This window comes from Thermothelomyces thermophilus, chromosome 4, assembly GCF_000226095.1.
Source record: "Thermothelomyces thermophilus ATCC 42464 chromosome 4, complete sequence".
Taxonomy (NCBI): Eukaryota; Fungi; Ascomycota; class Sordariomycetes; order Sordariales; family Chaetomiaceae; genus Thermothelomyces; species Thermothelomyces thermophilus.
Genome location: NC_016475.1, coordinates 3,949,702 through 3,973,896, shown reverse-complemented (window position 1 = coordinate 3,973,896; position 24,195 = coordinate 3,949,702). Strand labels below are relative to the sequence as shown.

At 63.6% G+C, this 24,195-nt stretch overlaps 1 protein-coding gene across 1 annotated transcript; it reads left to right on the top strand.

The window, feature by feature from the left end:
• Positions 1-174: 174 nt before the first annotated feature.
• MYCTH_94652 (non-ribosomal peptide synthetase) lies at positions 175-23,471 on the top strand (the record flags this gene model as incomplete). Its single annotated transcript, XM_003664522.1, has 4 exons — positions 175-714; positions 769-12,108; positions 12,195-17,021; positions 17,100-23,471. The coding sequence occupies 4 exons, from the start codon at positions 175-177 to the stop codon at positions 23,469-23,471; spliced, it is 23,079 nt and encodes a 7,692-aa protein (XP_003664570.1).
• Between the last annotated feature and the right edge of the window lie 724 nt (positions 23,472-24,195).

The window sequence follows — 24,195 nt, the reverse complement described above, 5'->3', positions numbered from 1 at the left end:
ATCCCTTCCTCCCTCCTACTCCCCCCTTTGAGCGTGACACCGCAACACACGATACCCTCTCACGCATCCCCCTCTTGATAGTCTCCGCATAGTCCTCCCTCAATCACCCTTCCTCCACCTCCAACTACTCACCACAGCGTCTCATCGACGGATCCAGCCCAAACCACCATCGCCATGCATTCCTCGAGGCTTTCCAACGACATCACCCGCAAGTCCTTCTGGGCACAACGGCTCCAAACTGTCGAGGCTGCTCCCGATGCCCCTCTGTTCTTCGACAAACTCGATGGGACTCCTTCAACCATCAAACCAAGCACCGTCGGTCTGGACGGGTATGCCCGCACCAAGGCCGTCATGGCCGTCGATGCGAGCAACCTCCAGGAAGCCGCCTCGATGCACAGCCTCTCCGAGGACACACTTGTGCTCACCGCGTGGGCCATCCTCCTCCGGGCCTATGCTGGCGAGGACGGGCCCGTGAGCTTCGGCGTCTGTCTCGACCGCGAGCAGGCCGCCTGGCTCTCGACCATGGCCATGACCGGCGACGACGGCCTCCTCAGCGTGATGCGCGCCGCCGAGCAGGACATGAAGCTGACCATGAGCCATACCTTGCCTTTCCACTCCCTGGGGGCGTTTGCGGAAACGACAGGGTTTGGCACCATTGTGTCTGCTGTCTACGTCCACTCGTGGAAATCTAGGTTCCCCGAGATGCACCTGCCTGTGAGTTTCAAAAAAAAAAAATAAAAAAATAAACTGGAATTGAGAGCGTATTAGCCCGGCATCAGCACTAACGTAATTTTTTTCCCCTACTCACAGTCGATGGCGACCGCGTTCGTAAACATCGCACATGGCACCATGGTGCATCTGTACCTGAGCTTTCGCAAGGATGCTATGTCTCCCGAGCGAGCCCAGAGCCTCATCGATAACTATGCCCACGTTATCAACGTCCTGACGCTCAAGCTGCGCAGCGTTGGCCGTTTCGACGCTGACGACTTGTTCGTCAAGACGATCGACACGGTCAGCCGAAACGACTACAACCGCATCGTCGAGTTCAGCGCCCCGCTGCCCCTTAGGCTCGACGACTGCGTCCACGATCTCATCCTGGCCAAGTGCGCCAAGCCGGAGAACGCGAACAGGGTCGCCGTCGCCGCCTGGGACGGTAGCTTCACCTACGCAGAACTGGCCCGGCAGGCCTTCCGCCTCGCCGGCGTCATTGCCAGCAAGGCGCACCAGCTCAATGCGCGCGCCGACGGGAGGCAGCTCTTTGTGCCCTTCTTCCTCTCCAAGTCGAAGTGGACGCCGGTTGCCATCCTGGCGACGCTCGCTGCTGGCGGTGCCTGCGTGCCGCTGGAGCCCAGCCATCCTGCCGCCCGCCGCAACGACATCCTGGGTCAGCTGCAAGCCCCCATTGTGCTGACCAACAAGTCACTCCACCAGACCCTCGCCAAGAGCCTCGATCAGCAAACCCCCGTTCGGCACCTCATCTGCGTCGACGGCGACGAGAAGCCGTCGGCCAGTGTTCCCCTCCCTTACGTCCAACCCGACCACCTGTGCTACGTGATCTTCACCAGCGGCAGCACTGGCTCTCCCAAGGGCGTCGAGTGGCAGCACAGCACCCTCGCCACGAGTGTCTGGGAGCACGGCCGCGAGTTCTACATGAACGAGAGTACCCGGGTCCTCCAGTACGCGTCCCACGTCTTTGACGTCTCCGTCGTCGAGCTGGTCACGCCCCTTGTGCACGGTGGCTGCATCGTCATCCCCTCGGATGATCACCGCCTCGAGCCCAAGAAGCTGGCCAAGTTCATGGAGAGCATGAAGGTCAACACCGCCTTGTTCGCCGCTTCTTTTGCCCGCATCCTCGACCCCGCCCTGGTCCCGAGTCTCCGGACGCTCATCCTCGGCGGCGAGGCCATCGGCCAGGACAACATCGAGAAGTGGACCCCGGTCCTGGATCGCTTCATCATCGGGTACGGCTCCGCCGAGACCTGCATCAACTGTGCCAAGAACGAGTTCTCGGTCCAGACCAAGGCGAAGAAGCCCTGGAAGGAATCCCTCGGGCATGCCATCGGTGGGCGGATGCTGATCGCCGACCGCTTCGACAGCGACAGGCTCGCCCCTATCGGCGCCGTCGGCGAGATCATCGTCGAGGGTCCGATCCTGGCCCACGGCTACCTCAACGACGAGGCAAAGACGGCCAAGTCCTTCATCCAGAACCCTGCCTGGGTGCGCAAGACGCACTTCTACCCGGCTACCCCCAACCGCCGGTTCTACCGGACCGGCGACCTGGGCCGGCAGGCCATGGATGGGTCCATCTCGTTTGCCGGCCGCGCAGACTTCCAGGTCAAGATCCGCGGCCAGCGGATGGAGCTCGACGAGGTCCGCTTCCACGTCGTCAAGGCGTTCCCCCAGGCCGTCGACGTCCACGTCGATGTCATCTGCCCCGCGAACGAGAAGGTCCTCGCCGCGTTCATCTCCTTTGGGGCCGGCAGCGGTATCGAGGACGGCATCCAGATCTACCCCGTCGACCAGGACCTTGCGGACGCGATCCGCAAGGCGAAGGAGACGCTCCGTGCCAGCCTCCCCGTCGCCGCGGTCCCGGCCTTCTTCATCCCGGTCGTCAGCTTCCCTTACCTGGTCTCGGGCAAGGTGAACCGGAGGCAGCTGCTCGAATTCGCAAACCAGTCGTCCATCAAGCAGCTATCCTCGTACTCCCGTCCCAACAACCCACAGGCGGCGGCTTCTTCTACTCCTGCACGGCCGACACCCTCTGCGCCACAACCCATTCCCTCACCCGAGCCGACCCCTTCGATTTCCGCTACCGATGTCGAGAAAATCCTCGTCTCCTGCTGCAGGGACGCGCTCAAGTCCCAATCCTTTGGGCCCGACAGCAACTTCCTGACATCGGGCGGTGATTCCGTCGCCGCCATCAGGGTTGCTTCGGCTGCCCGCGACCACGGCGTCAGCGTCACCGTCGCGGACCTCTTCAACGCGCCGAACATGCGCGCCTTGGCTCGAACTGTATCCGGGGGCGAAGCCTCGGCGGAGAACGGAGAGCTCGACATCCCCGTTGCCCTGAGCTTGCTCCCGAGCGATCTCGTCGACGAGATTGTCGGCGACGTCAAGTCCCGGAGCCCGGCGTCGCACAACGTTCTCGACGTGTACCCCTGCACCCCTCTCCAAGAGGCTCTCCTTACCGCCTCGAGCATGCGCATCGACGCCTACATTGCACGCTTGAAGCTGGAGCTCCCTCCTCCGGTGGACATCAACCGATTCAAAGCAGCCTGGGCCGCAGTCGCCCAACGCCACGACATCCTCAGGACTCGCATCTTCGAGGGCCCGCACGGCGCCGTGCAGGTGGTCTACGACTCGCAGCTCACCTGGCACATCGGATCTGATCTCGAGGCATATTGCGAGCATGACAGATCCCTGCCCATGAGCTTCGGCGATAACCTCGTGAGGCTCGGGCTCGTGGGCCGGACTTTCATCCTGACGATCCATCACTCCCTCTTCGATGGATGGTCAATCACCCGCCTCTTCGAGGACGTCGAGAGGGAGTATGCGGGCCTCGAGGCGCTCGAGACCCTGCCACACAAGCTGTACATCCAGCACCTCTCTCAGCTCGACGCCGAGGCGCCCAGGGTGTTCTGGATCAACAAGCTAGCGTCCGACACGGGTCTGGCTGCGAGCCACTTCCCCCAGACCATCGGGTCCAACTACACCCCCGTTCCCGACTCCGTGGTAAAGATGAAGCTGGCGATGACGGAGGACGCCAAGTCCGAGTTCACCATGCCCACCCGCATCCGCGCCGCATGGGCGCTCCTTGTCGGCCGCTACCTGGATTCGCAGGACGTCGTGTTTGGCGAGACCTTCTCCGGCCGCTCGTCGAGCATAAGGCGTGTCGAGGCGATTTCGGGTCCCACCATCTCGACTGCGCCGGTCCGCGTCACCTGGGACAACGACGACACCGTCGAGTCTCTCCTACGACGCATCCAGAAGGACGTCCTCCAGATCGATGCCAACGGCCATATTGGCATCCAAGCCATCTCGCGGCTCAGCCCGAGCGCCGCCGAGGCTTGCCAGTTCCAGCACATCATCGTCATCCAGCCAAAGATGTCGTCCATGATGTCGGATGGCGGCGGTGACAAGCTGCAGCCGCGGATCGGGCTGGCAACCGCCTCCCTCGACTTGAGGGGTTATCACAGTTATGCCCTCAACATGGACTTCACTCTGGAGGACGACGGCATTACCGTTACGACCACGTTCGACTCCTCAGTCTTCAGCAAGCAGCAGATCCAGCACTTGCAGGCGCAGTTTGGCCACGTCCTGAACCAGCTGTGCCGCGCCCGGGATCTTGCTAGGGAGACCATCGGCAGTATCGACTACGCGTCAAGAAAGGACAGGGAGCTGCAGATCCGCAACAACCGCCAAAAGCTTCAGTACGAGCGCACTACCCTCCTCCAGCTCTTGGAACAACACGTGGCCGCCCAACCAACCTCCCCTGCCGTGTACGCTTGGGACGGCTCTCTGAACTATCGCGAGCTGGACCGCGGCTCGTCTGCGCTCGCAAACCATCTCAGCGCGCTCGGCGTCCAGAAGGGAGATTATGTCCCATACTGCTTCCCTAAGTCGGTATGGACGACTCTCTCCATCCTGGGCGCCCTCAAGATCGGCGCTGTGGCTGTTGCTGTCGAGCCCTCACACCCCGACTCCAGCATTCTCAAGGTCCTGTCCCAGGTGAAGCCCAAGGTGGTGCTCTGCGCCCGTACCTTCTTCTCCAGGATCAAGGCCATGGGGTTCAGGCCATTCTCTGTCGAGGAGAACTCGATCCGCAGCATCTCCCAGCGGACGACCAAGAGGCGGTACTCGGTCCACCCCTCCGACACCGCCTTTGTCGTGTTCACGTCCGGGTCCACGGGTGAGCCCAAGGGCATCCCGCTGGATCACGGTGCCGTCTGCATCATGGCCAAGCAGCACGGCGAGGTGATGAACATCGACAAGAACTCCCGGATCCTCCAGTTCGCCGCGCACGTCTTCGACGTCAGCATCGGCGATCTCGCCATCTCCATCTACCACGGCGCCTGCCTCTGCGTGCCGTCCGACCACGACCGGATGAACAACCTCGCGGCCGCCATCAACAAGCTCCGGGCGAACCGCGCCTGGCTGACTCCCACGGTCGCCTCCCTCATCTCGCCGGCCGAGTGCCCGACCATCGAGTGGCTCTCGGTTGGCGGCGAGCAGCTGACCCAGGCGTGCAAGGACATTTGGGACGGCATCCCGCTCGTCAACGTCTACGGTCCTGCCGAGGTGACCAACCTGGGGACCGCAGTCAAGGTGTCGCGCGACCTGCCCATCACCAACATTGGCTACGCCAACGGCACTCGTCTCTGGGTGTGCGAACCGGGCAACCCCAGGAAGCTCGCCCCCGTCGGGTGCATCGGAGAGATCGTCTTCGAGGGCCCCAACGTCACGCAGGGCTACCTGAACAACGCCAAGCTGACCGAATCCGCCTTCCCGGACGTTCTCTCCTGGACGCTCAGCGACGGCCTGAAGAAGCCGGTGCGCATGTACCGGACCGGTGACCTCGCCCGGTTGAACGTCGACGGCTCCCTCGACTTCCAGGGCCGCAGGGACACCCAGGTCAAGCTGAGAGGCCAGCGCCTCGAGATCACGGCCATCGAGACGGCGCTCCGGTCGGCGATCGAGGAACCGGTCGAGCTGGCGATCGACGTCCTCGACCGCACCAGCGTCGGCCGCGACGCCTTCCTCGTCGCCTTCCTCCACCTCCCCGACAGAATGATGACGATGATGATGACGGAACAGGCTGACGCTTCTGCCACAGGTCTCTTCTCCACGGCTGATATTAAGGAGCTGGTTGCCGACATCCGGTCCAAGCTGTCGCGCTCTCTCCCACCGCACATGATCCCCACCCTGTTTATCCCGCTGAACAGGCTCCCAAAGCTGGTCTCGGGCAAGATCGACAGGAAGTCGCTTCGTCTGGCCGCTGCCAAACTGACAGACGACGAGATCACCTCGTACAAGGTGGATCAGAGTGTCGAGAAGCGACAGCCGTCGACCCAGGAAGAGGCTGCCATGCAGCGGCTGTGGGCGAACGTGCTCCGCCTTCCCGAGTCCCAGATCGGCATGGATGACCACTTTGTCACCGTGGGAGGCGACTCGATCACTGCCATCAGGCTCGTCGCCCAAGCCCGAGCGCAGGGAATTACCATCTCCGTTGCCTCGCTCTTCCAGCACGGCACTATTGCCAACCTCTGCGGGTCTACGTCGCCGTCGACCGGTACGGCCCAGGCGGCTGCTGCTGCTCCTTCTGGTTCTGGCTCCGTTCGGAAGTTCCAGCATCCGCAGCTCGCGGATGTCGCCCTCCAGTGTGGCGTCTCCGAAGACGACATCGAGGACATCTTCCCCACCACTGCCCTCCAGGACGGCATGATGATGCTCACGGAAAAGAAGCCTACCGCATACGTGGCATACCACGTCATGCCGCTGCCCAGCTGGGTCGACGTCTCGATCTTCCGTCGCGCCTGGCAGGCGGTGACCGACGAGAACCCCATCCTGAGGACGAGGATCGTGCCCGCCGGCCTGCAGGCCGTTCTCTGCCCGGCTCCGATCGAGTGGAAGACGCCTCGCTCCAGCGATCTGAGCGCCTACATCAGCGAGCTCCGCCAGATCAAGGTGGGATTCGGCACGGCCCTGACGCACCACGCCATCCTCCCGAACCCTCCCCGCTTCGTCTTCGCCGCTCACCACTCCGTCTACGACGGCTGGACCATGGCCCTGCTCTCCGACGCCGTCACTCGCGAGTACAAGAAGCTCGCGGGCATCAACACAACCCCGCAAAAGGATCTGGGCCCCAAGATCAACTTCCACACGTTCGTCGACTACATCGGGACCATCGACAAGGCCCAGGCCAGCGAGTTCTGGCGCCAGCAACTCGACGGTTGCGACCCGGCCCCGTTCCCGCCTTCGCTTCCGTCCTCCTACGAGCCACTCGCCAACGCCATCTTCCAGCGGACGATTCCTTTCCAGAGGGCTCAGGGGTCCACCTTCACCCCGCCGACGCTCATCCGGGCCTCCTGGGCCGTTCTCATCTCGGCCTACTCGGGCTCGCACCCCGACGTCGTGTTCGGCGAGTCCGTCACGGGCCGCAGCGCCCCTGTCGACGGCGTGCTGGGCCTTATCGGCCCCACGCTTGCCACCGTTCCGTTTAGGATCAGCGTGGACTGGGCCGAGTCGGTCAACGCCCTCCTGAACCGGGTCCAGATGCAGTCCTTTGCCATGCTCGAGTATGAGCAGTACGGGCTGCCGAACATCAAGAAGTCGGCGCCCGCAGCCGCCGCCGCCTGCGACTTCCAGACCCTCTTGGTGGTCCATTCCGAGGTCCATGGCAGCAACCCCCAGGACCAGCTGGTCTGGAGCACGGAGCGTCCGGCGGCCGACTTCCTGACCAACGCCCTGACCCTCGAGTGCCAGCCCATGGGCTCGCAGCTTGTCCTGACTGCTTCCTATGACTCCTCGGTCATCGACGAGAGGCAGATGGAGCGCATGCTCTCAACGTTCCATCACATTCTCCGCCAGCTGTGCCAGGGCGAGTTCAACAAGACCCTTCGCCTCCAGGACATCGACACCCTCAGCCCGAGCGACCGGGCGGACATTGCAGCCATCACCAAGACGCTCCCGCCCCTGATCAACGACCGCGTCCACGACATGTTCGCCCGCCAGGCCGCCGCCACTCCCAACGCAATCGCGGTATCGGCCTGGGACGGTGACTTCACTTATGGCCAGCTCGATGACCTGTCAAGCAGGCTCGCCCGCCACCTGCGGTCCCTCGGGGTTGGCCCTGAGTGCTTCACGCCCTTCGCCTTTGAGAAGTCCAAGTGGGTTCCCGTAACCCAGCTGGCCATCCTCAAGGCGGGCGGCGCGTGCGTTCCCCTGGACCCTTCTCAACCGCCGGATCGCCTGACCAGCATCGTCGGCACCCTCGACGCCAAGGTCGTCGTGACCTCGGCCACGCACGCCAATCTCCTCCAGGCGTCTTGCCCGCAGGTCCGGCATTTCGTCGCCGTCTCGCAGGCCATGATGGATCGCCTCCCAAGGCACGGCCCTCCGGCAATCCACCCGCTGACGACGCCCGGCTCCGCTTGCTACGCCATCTTCACCAGCGGCAGCACCGGCACGCCCAAGGGCGTCGTCTGGGAGCACGCCACCCTGTGCAGCAGCATGACGGAGCACGGCGCCGCTTTCAACTACTCGACCAGCACCCGCGTCCTGCAGTTCTCCTCCCACACCTTCGACGTCAGCGTCTCGGAGCTGCTGACCACCCTCATATTTGGCGGCTGCGTCTGCATCCCCGACGACTTCACGCGCCTCAACGGCATCGCCAACTTTATGAACGAGAAGCACGTCAACTGGGCCTTCTTCGCCCCCTCGTTCGCCCGCCTCATGGACCCGGCGGCCGTCCCCGGCCTCAAGACCATCATCCTCGGCGGCGAGGCCCCCGGCAAGGACAACATCGAGCGCTGGTCGGGCCGCCCCGGTCTCGAGCTCATCGTCACGTACGGTCCGGCCGAGAGCTGCATCTACTGTGCCAAGAACTCCGTCCGCGGCCCGCAGATCCCCGGCAGCATCGGCCACTCCATCGGCGGCACGATGTGGGTTGCCGACCTCGGCCGCCCGAGCGAGCTCTCCCCCATCGGGGCGGTGGGCGAGATCGTGGTCGAAGGCAGCATTCTCGCCCGCGGTTACCTCAAGGACCCGGCCAAGACGGCCGCGTCGTTCCGCCCCATGCCCGTCAAGTGGGCCAACGGCCGCAGCTCCCGCGTGTACTACACCGGCGATCTCGGCCGCGTCAACTCCGACGGCACCATCAGCTGCCTCGGCCGGAGGGACGACCAGGTCAAGATCCGGGGTCAGCGCGTCGAGCTGGCCGACATCGAGTACCATCTCCGCAAGGACGAGCGCGTCCGGCAGGCTCTCGTCCTCTACCCGCGCTCCGGCGTTTGCGCCGACCACCTGGTCGGCATCCTGTCCATGGTCCGGGACAAGCCGACCGCCGTCCCCGCATCCTCGACCGGCATCACTCTCGCCGACCCCGAAGACTGGGTGCGCATTCCGGAGGTCCAGGATCGCCTGTCACAGAAGGTGCCCGTCTACATGATCCCCACCATCTGGGTCGTCCTCAACTCCATCCCGCTCATGCCCGCCTCTCAGAAGGTCAACAAGAAGATGGTGAGCGAGTGGGCCAAGGCGATGGACCAGGCGACCTACGAGCAGATCGCCGGCCTGTCCGCGGGCAACAACGACTCGGATGAGCTTTCCGCCATGAACAACCCGCTCGAGGAGCAGGTCCGCACCATCTGGAGCGACATCCTCAACGTCGGGCCCCAGGCCATCGGGCCCAACACCTCGTTCCTGAGACTGGGCGGCGACTCCATCTCCGCCATGCAGGTCGTCACGCGGTGCAGGAACGCGGGCATCGAGGTTACGGTCCAGGATCTCCTCAAGTCGAAGACAATCGCCGAGTTCTGCCAGCGCGCCGCGCTGTCGATGAGCCAGAAGACGACCAGCGTCATTGTGGTGGTGGAGGAGGAGGAGAAGGAGGAGAAGCCCGAGTTCGAGACTCCTTTTGCTCTGTCCCCCATCCAGAAGTGGTTCATGCAGCTGGCTGCTCCCCACGCGCCGAACCACTTCAACCAGAGCCATCTCCTGCGCTTCACCGAGGGAGTCGACTTCCACAAGCTGCAGGACGCCCTGGCGGCCATCGTACAGCGCCACCCCATGCTCCGCGCACGGTTCCAGCAGGTGAGCGCCCGGAGGAACTGGCAGCAGTACATCTCCCCCGACGCCAGCGGCTCGCTGCGCTGCCGCCACTTCCGCTCCGTCCGGACCATGCAGAAGGTGATCGAGTACGCGTCCGACTCCCAGGCTTGCCTCGACATCGCCAACGGCCCACTCGTGGCCGCGGACCTGTGCGAGATGACCGACGGGACGACCGTTCTCTTCATCACCTGCCACCACCTGGTGATCGACCTCGTCTCCTGGAGGATCATCTTCCAGGAGCTCGAGGAGATTCTCCGGACGGGAAGGCTGGCCGCCACTCAGAAGCCTCTCGGTTTCCGCACCTGGTGCAGGCTTCTGGAGGAGCACGCCAAGTCGGTGGTAATCGGTACGGTGGAGGAGGTCTTCCCGGCTCAGGACTTCGGCTTCTGGGGTATCAGCAGCGCCGACAACACCGCTGCCCATGTCGTCGAGCAGACTTTCTCCCTGGACGACCAGGCCACCGAGCTCCTCATGGGCCGCTGCAACGAGGCCTTCAACACCGAGCCCCTGGATCTTCTTCTGGCAGCTGTTGCCCACTCCTTCAACCAGGTCTTCCGCTCCGTCCGCGACTCAGTGGCCATCTTCAACGAGGGCCACGGACGCGAGCCGTGGAGGGCCGACGTCGATCTTTCCTCGACCGTCGGCTGGTTCACCTCGATGTGCCCCATCGTCCTGTCCGACCACACCGGCGATGCCCTCCGCTCGCTCCGGGAGGTCAAGGACGCCCGCCGCCGGGTTCCCGAGAAGGGCTTGCCCTTCTTCACCTCCTTTGCCCAGAACGCCACTACCGGAGTCGAGATCACCTTCAACTACTTCGGCCTCTTCCAGAATCTCGAGCGTGACCGCGCCCTGCTCAACCGGATGAGCTGGGCTCCGTTCCGCGCTCCTGCGGATTCCGCCCCGGACGTCCCGCGCTTCTCCATCTTCGACGTGTCCGCCGGCGTCGAGAACGGTGTCCTGACGATGAATTTCACCTTCAACAACCGGATCAGACACCGCCACCTCGTGCAGCAGTGGATCGAGGCCTGCTCCGACACCCTGCACGGCTTGGTGCAGGCTACCAGCCAGCGGACCGAGACCTCGCTGACCCTCTCGGACTTCTCGCATCTCCGGACGACTTATGACGAGCTTTCGACCCTCCTCAACACCACCCTCCCGGCTGCAGGCATCAGCGTGGCCAACGTCCAGGACATCTACGCGTGCTCACCAATGCAGACGGCCCTCCTCGTCAGCCAATCCATGAACCCAACGCTCTATGCAGTCCGATACGTCTGGGAGGTCGTTCCGAGATCGTCACAGATGGTCTCGATCGACAAGCTCGTCGCGGCCTGGAAGCTGGTGGTCAAGCAGCACCCGATGCTGCGGACCGTCTTCGTCCAGGCCTCATCCTCCATCGATGGCAAGAGCACTTCGGCTTACACCCAAGTCGTCCTCAAGGAGCTTGAGCCGAAGGTTCTGGTCTGCAAGGATGCGACCGCCTTCCCAGTCGGTCGTCCCGAGCATCACATCGCCAGTGGGCCGCCGCACCAGGTTTTTCTCACCCAGCAGACGTCCGGGAAGGTGCTGGTCCAGCTCGACATCAGCCATACCCTCATCGACGGCACGTCGGTCAACATCCTCCTGGATACCTTCGTCAAGGCCTACGACGGGGCCCCCATCGGCGTCACTTCGCACGACGCCTACGGCAGCTACATCAGCTTCCTCGGCAAGCAGGACACGGACTCGTCTCGCCAGTTCTGGAACACTTACCTGAGCGGCGCGGAGCCCTGCCACTTCCCTCCTCTGCGGTCGGGCTCTCCGTCTCCTACTCGACAACTGGAGTACCTCGACTTCTCCTATCCCGACCCAGCCAAGCTCCACTCCCTCTGCGCAGAGTCCGAGACGACGGCGGCAAGCGTCTACAAACTTGCCTGGGCGTTGCTCCTCCGCGCCTACACCGGAAACAACTCCCCTTGCTTCGGTTACCTGGCCTCCGGCCGGGATCTTCCGATCGAGGGCATCGCGGAGGCTGTTGGCCCCTTCATCAACATGCTCGTCTGCGTGATCCCGCTGGAGGACGACGACAAGCAGGTGGAAGCCGTCCTAAAGGCGGCACATGCGGACTATGCCAACTGCCTGTCTCACCAGCTCTGCTCGCTGGCCGAGATCCAGCGGGGGCTCGGTCTGGGCGGCGACGACCGCTTGTTCAACACGGCGATGTCGGTGCAGAGACTGTCTCCTCCGGGCACGAGCGCCTCGACGGTCGAGTTCCGGCCGGTGCATGTGGAAGATCCGAGCGAGGTAAGTATAATTCTTCATACGTTGTCTCTAGGATGGATGGTTGAGGATTGCAGTGACTGACCTTGGTGTGATAATAATAAAAACAGTTTGACATTGCCCTCAATATCGGAGACGCGCCGGACTATGTCGACGTCAGCCTGACCTACAACACTGACGTGCTCTCTGCGCACCAAGCCAAGAGCCTCGCCGCGACTTTCAACCGGGCCATTGACAGCATCCTGGACTCGATGGCCAAGCCCGTTCGAGAGGTCAGCCTCCTCACCGCCGAGGACCACCAGCAGATCATGGGCTGGAATAGCATTGCTTCCACCTCCACCGTCTCGGCGCAGTGCGACCAGCTCATTGGCCTCCACCTCGCCACCAAGGCCAACAAGCCTGCCGTTTCTGGCTGGGACCTCTCCCTCACCTACTCCGAGCTGGATGCCCTTGCCACCACCGTGGCTCGGCACCTCGTCTCGCAGTACTCGGTCACCCCCAACACCCTGGTCCCGTTCTGCTTCGAGAAGAGCGCGTGGACGATCGTGGCCATGCTGGGCATCATGAAGGCCGGCGCCGCGTTCGTTCCCCTGGATCCCAAGCACCCGATCGAGCGGATGGTAAGCATTTCCAGGCGGGTCCATGCGCCGCTCGTTGTTTGCTCTGAGCAGAACGAGCACATCGCTCTCGACATTGGCGGCCACCTGAGCATTCCCTACCTTCTCGTCGGGCCGCGCAGCATCGAGAGCTTGAAGAAGGCGTCCGCAACACACCGGGCCGGATTCTCCCCGCTTCTGAACCAGTTCCGGAAGCCCTCGGATCTGGCGTACTGCCTGTTCACCAGCGGCAGCACGGGAATGCCAAAGGGCGTGCTCATCCAGCACGAGGCCTTGTGCAGCGGAGCTACCATGCACGGCAGAGCCTTCAACTACACTGCCCAGGCCCGCGTCCTGCAGTTTGCCTCGTACGTCTTCGACGCCTGCATCACCGAGATCTTCACCACCCTCGTCATGGGCGGTTGCGTCTGCGTCCCCTCCGAGGAGCAGCGTATGGACAAGGACAAGCTCATGGGCTTCGTCAACGAGCAGCGGGTCAACCACGCCCTCCTCACCCCGTCCATTTTGGCCCTCATGGATCCCCTCAGGGTGCCGTCCATCACCACGCTCCTCCTCGGCGGCGAGGCCGCCAGCTCTCAGCTCATCGACAAGTGGCGGGCCCCCACGCGCCGCGTCATGATCGCCTACGGCCCGACCGAGTGCACCGTCATCTGCGCTGGCCACGACGTTACCGACCCCTCCAGCCTCCGCCCCGGCAAGAGCTCCATCGGCAACAGCGTCGGCAGCATTGCCTGGGTCGGAGATGCACGGGACCACAACAAGCTCGTGCCCGTCGGCGCCATCGGCGAGCTGCTTGTCGAAGGCCCCATCCTGGGCCGCGGCTACCTCGACGACGAGGCCAAGACCAACGCCGCCTTCGTCCACCCTGCCTGGGCCGGCGGACGCCGCCGCATGTACCGGACCGGCGATCTCGTCCGCTACCAGGAGGATGGCACGATGGAGTACCTCGGTCGTCGAGACAACCAGGTCAAGCTCCGTGGCCAGCGGTTGGAGCTGGGCGAGATCGAGGAGCAGCTGATCAAGCGCTCCGAGGTCCAGCAGTGCGCGGTCCTGCTGATCAAGGAGGGCGTGTGCGCGAACAAGCTCGTCGCTGTCCTCACGCTCAAGGCCGCTCCCAACCCCAACCCCAACGTGGCTGGTCGGCTGGCACCCGCGGCGTCGGATCCCGCCCAGGGCGTCAACGTCTTGACAGGGGACTACGTCTCCTCCACGACTGCTATCCTTGGCCAGGCTCTCTCCGAGGTCCTCCCGTCCTTCATGGTTCCCTCGTGCTGGATCGTCGCCAGCCAGCTCCCACTGATGGCTTCCGGCAAGACGGATCGCCGGTACCTCACCAGCTGCGTCAACAACATGAGTCAGGAGATGTACCATCTCTGCACCGGGGAGGGCTCACAGTCTTCTTCTTCTTCTTCTTCTGCGGCCCAACAAGAAGACCTGACGCCCGTGGAGAGAGCCATTCTCCAGGTGTGGAGCGCCGTCCTCAACATCCCCGAGCAATCCATCAACCCCTCGGCCGACTCTTTTGTCAAGATGGGCGGCGACTCCATTTCGGCCATGGAGGTTGTGGCCCAGTGTCGCGCAAAGGGCATCCCGCTCCGCATCGAGCAGCTCCTCAAGGCCAAATCGGTCAAGCAGCTGGCGGTTCACTTCGAGAACCTCGACATTGCTCCAGCTCCGACTCCGTCGGCCACCGCTGAGAGCTCTGCCATGACAGCTGCCGGTGCTCCACAGCAGGTGCAGCAGCAACAGCAGCAGCAGCAGAAGCAGCAGCAGCAGGAGGAGGAGGAGGAATACGACAGCATCACAATGTTCGGCCTGTCACCGATCCAACGCATGTTCATGCGCCTCTCTCCCGGCGAGAACCACTTCAACCAGAGCTTCCTGCTCAAGGTCTCAACCGACAAGGCTCGCGTCTCCGAGGACGCCATGAGACGAGCCCTGAACGTTGTCGTCAAGCGCCACGCCATGCTCAGGGCACGCTTCCAGAAACTCGGACGCACCTTCAGGCAGTGGATCGAGCCGGTGGTGGAGGATTCCTACCTCTTCCGGGCTTGGGATCTGCCCGCTTCCGTCGAGTTCTCCCCCGAAGCCGTGGAGCAGATCCGTGACACTCAGCAGTCCCTCCACCTGGAGAACGGACCGGTCTTTGCCGGCGACCTGTTCAACATCGGGGCTGAGCAGTACGTCTTCCTGACCGCTCACCACCTCGTCATCGACCTGGTCTCCTGGCGCATCGTTCTCAAGGATCTCGAGGACTACCTCGTCCGCGGTGCCATCTCGACCTACCGCAGCATGTCCTTTGAGAAGTGGTGCGGGCTTCTCGGCAACCACCGCAAGTCTCTGACGGGCACCGCCACGATCCCCTTCGAGGTGGCCAGCCCCGACTACAAATACTGGGGCATGGCCGGCAAGCCCAATCACGCCAGCGACTTTGAGCACCGCCAGTTCGTCCTGTCCGCCGGCACGTCGGATCTGCTCATGGGCCCGTGCAACGACGCCTATGCCACCGAGTCTCTCGACCTGTTCTTCGCCGCCGTCATGCACTCCTTTGCCGCCACCTTCCTGGACCGGGACGTTCCGCCCATCTACAACGAGGGCCACGGCCGCGAGCCTTGGGATCCCTCGATCGACCTCTCCAGGACCGTCGGCTGGTTCACCACCATCGCCCCCGTCTGGGTGGACAGCCGCCGCTGCAACAAGGACATTCTCGAATATGTCAAGCAGGTCAAGGACGTCCGCCGCAACACTCCTCACAAGGGCTTCTCCTACTTCAGCTCTCTGGATCTCGAGAGCAAGCCGTTCAGCATCGAGGTGTCCTTCAACTACTTCGGCTCGTTCCAGCAGCTCGAGCGCGACGATGCCCTGCTCAAGCAGGTCCACTTCCGCAACATCGGCGTCGACCCCTGCGAGGTCGGCGACAAGCACAAGAAGTTCTCGCTGATCGACATCAGCGCCGAGTTGGAGAACAACCAGCTCGTCTTCACCTTCAGCTTCAACAGCAAGATCAGCCGCCGCGACGGCATCGAGCGCTGGATCGGCAACTACCAGAAGAGCCTGGAGCACATGGCTCGCGTCCTCGGACCCCGTGATGCCGACTCCCTGAGCATCAACGAGGCCGACGTGCCCCCCGCGCCGCTGAGCACGCAGCTCTCGCAAGACCCGGCCCTCAAGGCGCTCGGCATCTCGGCCAGCAACATCGAGGATGTCTACCCCTGCACTCCGTCCCAGCAGGGCATGCTGCTGAGCCAGAGCAAGGATCCCGAGATGTACTGGTTCCGCTCCGTGTATGAGCTGCAGTTCAACTCCCGGATGCCCGTCACGTTCGACAAGCTGCGGCAGGCCTGGAAGGCTGTCGTTCGTCGCCACCCGGTCTTGCGCACCATCTTCGTCGAGCAGAACTCCACCGACGGCCTCTACGACCAGCTGGTGCTCAGGACCTACGAGCCGGATATTATTATCGAGGACGAAGTGCCCGCCTCGATGAGCGAGGCCGATCTCTCCGAGTTCCTCAAGATCCGGATCGTCCCCTCCGAGATGCTCAGCCGGCGCGCACCCCAGCATCAGCTCCGGCTTGCGCGCCAGGCCTCGACCGGCAGAGTCTTCTGCAGCTTCCTCCTGAGCCACGCGATCGCGGATGGCGGTTCCATGGCCGTCATGCTCCGGGATTTCAACAACGCTTGCGAGGCCCGGCCCCTGGACGCGGCGAAGCCCCTGCTCAGGAACTACATCGACTACGTCCGGTCTCGCGACGCTGCCGAGGACATCGGCTTCTGGAAGAAGTCGCTCCAGAACGTCGAGCCCTGCTTCCTCCCGACCGAAGAACAACAACATCAACCGGTCGCCGGGAAAGTCCTTCACAAGACCGACGTACCCGTGAACAAGATCAACTACGCCCGGATGCAGGCTGCCGCGCGCGAGCTCGGAGTCTCCCTGTTCACCCTTCTCCAGGTGACCTGGGCCCTGACGCTTCGCGAGTACATCAACGCCGACCGCGACCAGTGCTGCTTCGGCATCGTCACCTCGGGCCGCGACCTCCCCGTCAAGGAAATCGGCTCGATCGTCGGTCCGCTCGTCAACATCCTCATCTCGAAGGTGGCTCTCCCGCACGACCAGACGATCGCCCAGATCGCTGAGGCCGTCCACGACAACTTCATCGACATGCTGGCGCACCAGACATCCTCCCTCGCAGAGGTCACGCACGAGCTGGGCTCCGGAACGCTCTTCAATACCGGAATGACCCTGCAGAAGGAGGCTGCGCCCGGGGGAGAGGGTTTCTCGGCGGTGTCCTTCCGCCCCATGGGTGGCCAGGACCCGACTGAGGTAAGTCTATAAGGGTTTTTTTTTTTTTTTTCCTCATGTTCATTATCGGAGGCGATCAACATGCTAACGACCAAGCAGTTTGACATGGTGGTCCAAGCCCTCGACAATGGCCAAGCCCTAAAAGTTCACATGAGCTACTGGTGCGACAGGATCTCGGACGGTCGCGCCGATAGCATGGCCGCCACCTTTGCCTCGGTCCTCTCGCAAATTGTCGAGAACCCTTCGATCCGCCCCATCGATCTAGAGATGGCCTCGGACAAGGACGTCCAGCAGCTGTGGGAGTGGAACGCCCACCTCCCGGCTGCTGTCGATCTCCGCATCGAGGAGATGATTGCCCAGCGCACTGCTGAGCACCCCGACCGGGAGGCCGTATGGTCTACCGAGGACACCCTGACATACGAACAGCTCGATATCCTGTCGGGCAGGATCGCGCAGGGCTTCCTGGCAGACCTCGAGCGCGAAGAGGTCGTGCCGCTCTGCTTTGAGAAGTCCATCTGGATCGCGGTCGCCATGCTCGCCGTCCTGAAGGCTGGGGGCACGATCGTGCTGATGGATCCATCGCATCCCCTCGAGCGGCTCCGGTGCATCACCAGCACCGTCAAGGCCAGGCGCATCCTTGCTTCGCCGCTCCAGGCCGACCTCTGCCTCAACCGCCTCGGCCTGCAGACCGTCATCATCTCCAAGGACATGTTCAAGCGCCGGTCCGGCGTCCCCGGCACGGCACCGAGATCGTTCATGACGCGCGGGACGGCCAAGTCGAGCGCCGACGCGGCATACATCGTCTTCACGAGCGGTTCCACCGGCACCCCGAAGGGCTCCGTCACGGAGCACCGGGCGTTCTGCACCGCGACCCAAGGATACCACAAAGCCATCGGCCAGCTCCCCGGCGAGCGAGTGCTGCACTTCGCTTCTTACAGCTTCGACGCCAGCTTGCTGGAGATCCTGGGGTCGCTCATGGTCGGTGCCACCGTATGCGTCCCGACCGAGCACGAGAGGATCAACCAGCTGGTCTCGTTCATCAACCGGTCCGGCACCACCTTTGCCGTCATCACGCCGACCGTCGCCTCGCTGATGAGCCCCGAGAAGGTCCCGACGCTCAAGAGCCTGGCACTGTGCGGCGAGCCCATGACCGCCTCCCACGTCGCCACCTGGGCCAGCAAGGTCCGCCTCGTCAACGCGTTCGGCCCCAGCGAGTGCTGCGTCGGGAGCGCCGCCAACTCCTTCGTCACCGAGCAGTCCAGCCCCAAGTGCATCGGCAAGGCCGTCTCCTGCTGTTACTGGGTGGTGCACCCGCGCAACCACAACCGCCTGGCCCGCATCGGCAGCATCGGCGAGCTGCTGATTGAGGGCCCCATCCTCGCCCGGCACTACCTCAACGAGCCGGAAAAGACCGAGGCTGCCTTCATCAGCAACCCGGACTGGGCCACCAAGCCGGGCCGCGCCACCAGGCTCTACAAGACCGGAGACCTGGTCGTCCAGAACCCCGACGGCACCTTCGAATACGTAGGACGCAAAGACACCCAGGCCAAGATCTTTGGCCAGAGGCTCGAGCTCGGCGACGTCGAGCAGGCCTTCAGGAACGTCGTCCCCGAGGCCGAGAACGTGGTCGCCGAGATTGCCACGCCCGAGGGCAAGGCCCCGAGGCTTGTCCTCTTCTTCTCGGCCAAGAACATGAGCGTCGACGACTTTGATGTCTCGGCGGCCAAGGCGCAGATGGCCAAGAAGGTCCCGGCATACATGGTGCCGTCCGTCGTTGTTCCCCTGGATCAGATGCCACTCATGCCCTCTGGAAAGGCCGACCGGAAGAAGATCAAGGCCCTCGGGGCGAGCTTGCTGATGGAGCCCGAGGAGCGGTCCGGTCGGCTTCCCGAGACCGAGATGGAGGTTACCATGGCCAGTCTGTGGAAAGAGGTCATCAGGTCGGCCCCGGCCAGGATCTTGGCCGACGACAGCTTCTTCAACGTCGGCGGAGACTCGTACACCGCCATGAAGCTGGCGACTGCCGCGAGGGCCCGCGCCATCTCCCTCAACGTTGCCACCATCATGCAAACCCCGATCCTCTCCGACATGGCGAAGAAAGCGGAAGCGGCGGCGGCGGCGTCGTCGTCGTCGTCTACGGCGGGCGAGCAGCAGCCATCCACCCTCGACGCCGAGGCCATCGCGCCTTTTAGCATGATCGGCTGGAACTCGACCCTCGAGGCAGAGGTCTGCAGGCAGTGTGACGTTCCCGCCGACGCCATCGAGGATGTCTATCCGTGCACCCCACTACAGGAGGGCCTCTTTGTGCTCTCCATCCGACAACCAGGGGCGTATGTGGCGCGGCACAGCTACCGACTCCCGCCCAGCCTCGACCTCGCCAAGTACAAGGCGGCTTGGGAGACAGTCTACCAGGCCACCGCGATCCTGCGGACACACCTCGTGCAGCTCGAGAAGGTTCGCGGCGGCAACAAACGCGGCGGCGGCGGCCTCTACCAAGCAGTCATCAACAAGTCCCTCGTCTGGCAGCGCGCCGCTTCCCTCGACGAGTTTGCGACGTCCCGCCCTGTTACCGTCGGCGGGCCCCTGGCCGAGTTCGCCATCGTCGAGAAGGAGGAGGAGGAGGAGGAGAAGAAGAAGGCCAACTCGTCGCGCTACCTAGTCCTGACGATGCACCACGCCGCCTATGACGCCTCGTCCCTGGGGATGCTCCTGCGGGACGTCGAGACCGTGTACGACGGCGGCGAGCTCCCGTCGAGGCGCCCGTACCGCGACTTCATCAAGCAGCTTCAGGATACCCCGGCCGAGCAAACGCGCGACTTCTGGGCCCGGTACCTCGACGGCGCCCAGCCCGCCGACTTCCCGAGCGTCCCCGGCGGGTACGTGCCCTCGGCCGACGCGATTCTCGAGACGGACGTGACCATGCCGCCGGCTCGGAGGCCCGGCTTCACCGCCTCGACCATGATCCGCGTCGCCTGGGCCATGGTCCTCGGCCAGCACGCGGGCACCAGCGACGTCGTGTTTGGCGAGACGCTCAGCGGGCGCAACGGCGCCGAGGACGCCGAGACGCAGGGGCCCATGATCACGACGCTGCCCATCCGCTGCTCCCTGGACGAGTACGCCGGCGTCGCCGACGTCCTCTCGACCATGCAGTCCGCCCTGGTCGACATGATCCCCCACCAGCACGCCGGCGTGCAGAACATCAAGCTCGCCGGCCCCGGCGCCGCCGCCGCGTGCAACTTTGGCTGCCTCGTCACCATCGCGCCCGAGTCCTCCGTCCCGACCAACCTCGGGCTCGGCCTCGTCCCGGTCGACGTCGGCGCCCCGCCGGCCATGAGCCACCCGCTCTCGGTCCAGTTCATCCTCCGTGAGAATGGCAAGGTGAAGGTGTCTGTGTACCACGACCACCGCCTGGTGGGTGCTGCGCAGGTGGAGAAGATGGTGGCCCAGTTCGTCCACGTCCTGGGCCAGCTGTGCGGAGGAGAGAAGAACATGGTGGCGGATATCGAGGTGGAAGCGGAAGTGGAAGCGGAGGCAACAACCTCCGGCTTCGCGCCGGCCGATGGTGGTGGTGGTGGTGGTGGTGGTGGTGCCGGTGCTGACGCGAGCCTCGGGAGGGATGTGTTGGGGACGCTCAACGGAGAGATTGAGGATCTGCTGGAGGAGATCTCGTCGCAGGAACTGAGCAAGCCCGGCACGTCCAGCTCCGGGGTGACGACGGGAGCGACAGGTGGAGTAGACTTGGAACAGGTGATCAAGGAGCTGTGGGCGGATGTTTTGGGTATGCAACCCGACGAGATCTCCCGGGGCGACAACTTCTTCCAGCTGGGCGGCGACTCGATGGCGTCGATGCGGCTGGCCACCGCCGCCGAGCGCAAGGGGATCAAGATCAACGTCGCCGACATCTTCCGGCACCCGACCCTCGAGGAGCTGTGCGAGTCCGCCGCCCAGGCCAACGTCACGAACCCGACCACGGAAGAGGAGGAGGATGTCGTTCCTGAACCGGCTGCTGTTGTTGTTCAGGATGACTATGAACCGTTTGGCGTGATCAAGCACCTCGGGCTAGACCAGGAGGAGGTCATCGAGACCGTCTGCCGACAGCTCTCGGTCTTCCCCGGGGACGTGGAGGACATCTACCCGGCGACCGACTACCAGGCCTGGGCCATCAGCCACGGCCTGATGAGGAGCAGGGGCAACACCAACTACTTCCTGTTCCGGCTGCACGGCCAGCTCGACACCTTCCGCCTGGAGCAGGCCTGCAGGAAGATGGTGGCGACGAACCCGATCCTGCGGACCCTCTTCACCACCCTGCGGGGCCAGGTGATGCAGGTCGTGGTGCGGTCGTACCAGATCGAGTTCCTGCGCTACGGCAGCGAGCACTCGGCCGACGACAACTTCATCAACTACCTGGTCGAGCAGGATGCCCAGCGGTCCGCCTACCTGTCGCAGTCCATCGTCCGCTTCAAGCTGGTCCTGCACGCCGACGGGCACTACGTCCTGATCATGCGCATGTCGCACGCCCAGTACGACGGCATGGCCATGCCGCTGCTCATCCAGGACCTCGAGGAGTGCTACAACGGGCAGGAGCCCAAGCAGCGCCCGTCCTTTGGCAAGTTCATCTGGGGCGCCGCCCTGCGCGAGGAGCAGGCCGTCAACTTCTGGGCCGACCTGCTCGAGGGCTCGACCATGACCGAGATCGTCGAGCACTCGGGCCCGTCCCACAAGCACAACGTCGACACCATCCGCACCCGGACCATCCCGCCCATCCCCGTCAACGTGGCGGGCATGTCCCAGGCCACCCTCGTCAAGGCCGCCTGGGCGCTCGTGCTCGCCAAGATGTCCGGCCAGCGCGACATTGTGTTTGGCAACCTCATCTTTGGCCGCAACCTGCCCGTGTCCGGCGTCGAGGACATCTCGGGCCCCTGCATCAACATCATCCCGGTGCGCGTCCGGGTCAACGCCATGGACAGCATCCACGACCTGCTCGCCCTGGTGCAGGAGCAGCAGATGGCGGCCATGCCCCACGAGAACCTCGGCTTCCGCCGCCTGATCAAGAATTGCACCGACTGGCCGCACTGGACCCGGTTCAGCTCCGTCGTCCAGCACCAGCAGCTGGGGCGCGACGGGTCCGAGGGCCAGGAGTTCAGGCTGACCGACAACCTCATGTGCGAGATGGGCGTCCTGGGGCCGGCCTACGACTCGGCCGACCTCTGGGTCCAGACGACGCCGCACACCGACTCGTTCAAGGTCGAGATCGGCTCGTGCAGCTCCATCGTCCAGCCGGCCGTGGCCGAGATGCTCCTCGACAAGCTCTGCGCCACGCTCAGCATCTTCGCCGCCGCCGAGGTCGGCAACAGCCCGCACCTGTGGGAGCTGCTGGCCCGCGACGGACCCCCCATCATCCCCATCAAGTCCTCGGTGGTGGAGCAGGTGTGGAACAAGGTCCTGCCCGACGCCGACGCCATCCCCTGGAACACGCCCTACTTCGACATCTGGGGCGACGAGATCGCGCCCGCCCGCTTCCTCGAGGAGTACGCCGAGTACGGCCTCTACTTCGACATGGAGGATATCCTGGAGAACCCGACCAAGCAGGCCCAGATGCTGCTCGCCTCCCGCGCCCAGTCCGACAAGCAACGGGGCCGCACCAGCCCGCGGGCCGAGCCCGCCCCGGTCCCGACGCGCCGGCGGGCGGCGACCGCCGCCCAGGACGCGACGGCCCACAGCGCGACCGCCACCACCAACTCGCGCGGCTTCTGGATCCTCGACCCGTCCTCCAACAAGAAGAGCTCCAAGAAGTCCAGCCGCGCCGGCGCCGGCAGCAGCCGCGGCGGCTCCACCATCGGCTCGCCCCTCCTGGTGGCCTCGCCCCGGATGGGCCTGGCCGTCGGCGCCCTGCCCCCGCGCCGCAAGAACACGATGCCGACCCCCGTGCCGGCACCCGGGCCCGGGTCCCTGCCACGCCGGGCCACCGCAGGATCCTACGACTACTACCCCGGCTCCGGCGCGTCCTCGACGAGAACAACTCCTCCTCCCGGGTCGGGATACTACTACGGCGTCGGCAGCTCCACACCCTCCTCCTCCTCCTCCTTGTCATCCGCCGTCGGTGGCGGCCATCATCATCATCACCACCACCAGCAACAGCCCTTGTGGGCGGACAAGAACAGGTCGTACGCGGCCCTCAGCCCGCCGCTGACGCCCGGCGAGTCGGCCTCGCAGATGCCGTCGTCGTCGTCCTCTTCGTCGTTCGCCAGCCCCCGGCAGAACGCGCTCCGGCCGCTCAAGCTGCCCGAGTATGCGCAGGCGTCGGCCTCGGCCTCGGCCTCGTCGAGCTCCGGCAGCAGCAGCAGCAGCAGTAGCCCAGCCGCGGGGGAAGCCGAGAGGCCCAAGTTGAGGAGGAAGAAGGTGGCTTCGTTCCCGGTCGGGCTCGGAGTTGGGCAGGCTCACGGAACGAGGGTTCTCAATGGGAGATGGTAAAAGTGTAATTATCGGAACCGAAACGGAGAACCGGCTCCCGTTAGGGAACCACGGTCTGGATGGTAGGCTATAATTAAGGGCGCCCAAACGCGGCCACGAAGTGTGATGCTGTGGAGGATTCATTGATAGGTGTGTGGTGTTGATGGTAAAGAGTGGTCCTACGGTGGATTATTGATTGGCGTGTGGTGTTTTCGGTGTTTCATCGGTTGTTTTATGGTTATTCTTCCTTTTCCATCGATATTCTTTTCTGCTCTTATTCTTATTCTTTATCTGGTTTTTTATCTGTTTTTGTTATCTTGTTTTGTTGTTGTTTTTTCTCTGTTCATTTGCAATTTTGCACTTACTGTTTCAATCTCTGCTCCTCGGCGCTTTTCAAGACAGCTAGCTTATGTGGTTTGTGTTGCTCGGAAAGCTTTAGCGGTGTTAGGAGTTGAGTTGAGTCTATGGGGCCATTTGAGGTTTGAATCTGCTTACTAGTAATTAGGGTTAGTTGAATCAAGAGTCTTCGAAACTCAAAAGCCCCTTCTCCCACACTGATCATACCTGACTTATTCTCTAAGACTCCCAAGACTACTTCCCAATCGCTCCGAATCACAAGGGACAAGTCTTATGCCTTGTACCCACCTGGTTTCCAAAGATGTTAGGAGAAGCGAATTTCCAAGTCGGGCCGCGTGATCGGCTGAAGGTCATTGGCAGGTTGAAACCTACCAGCTGATGCGTCAAA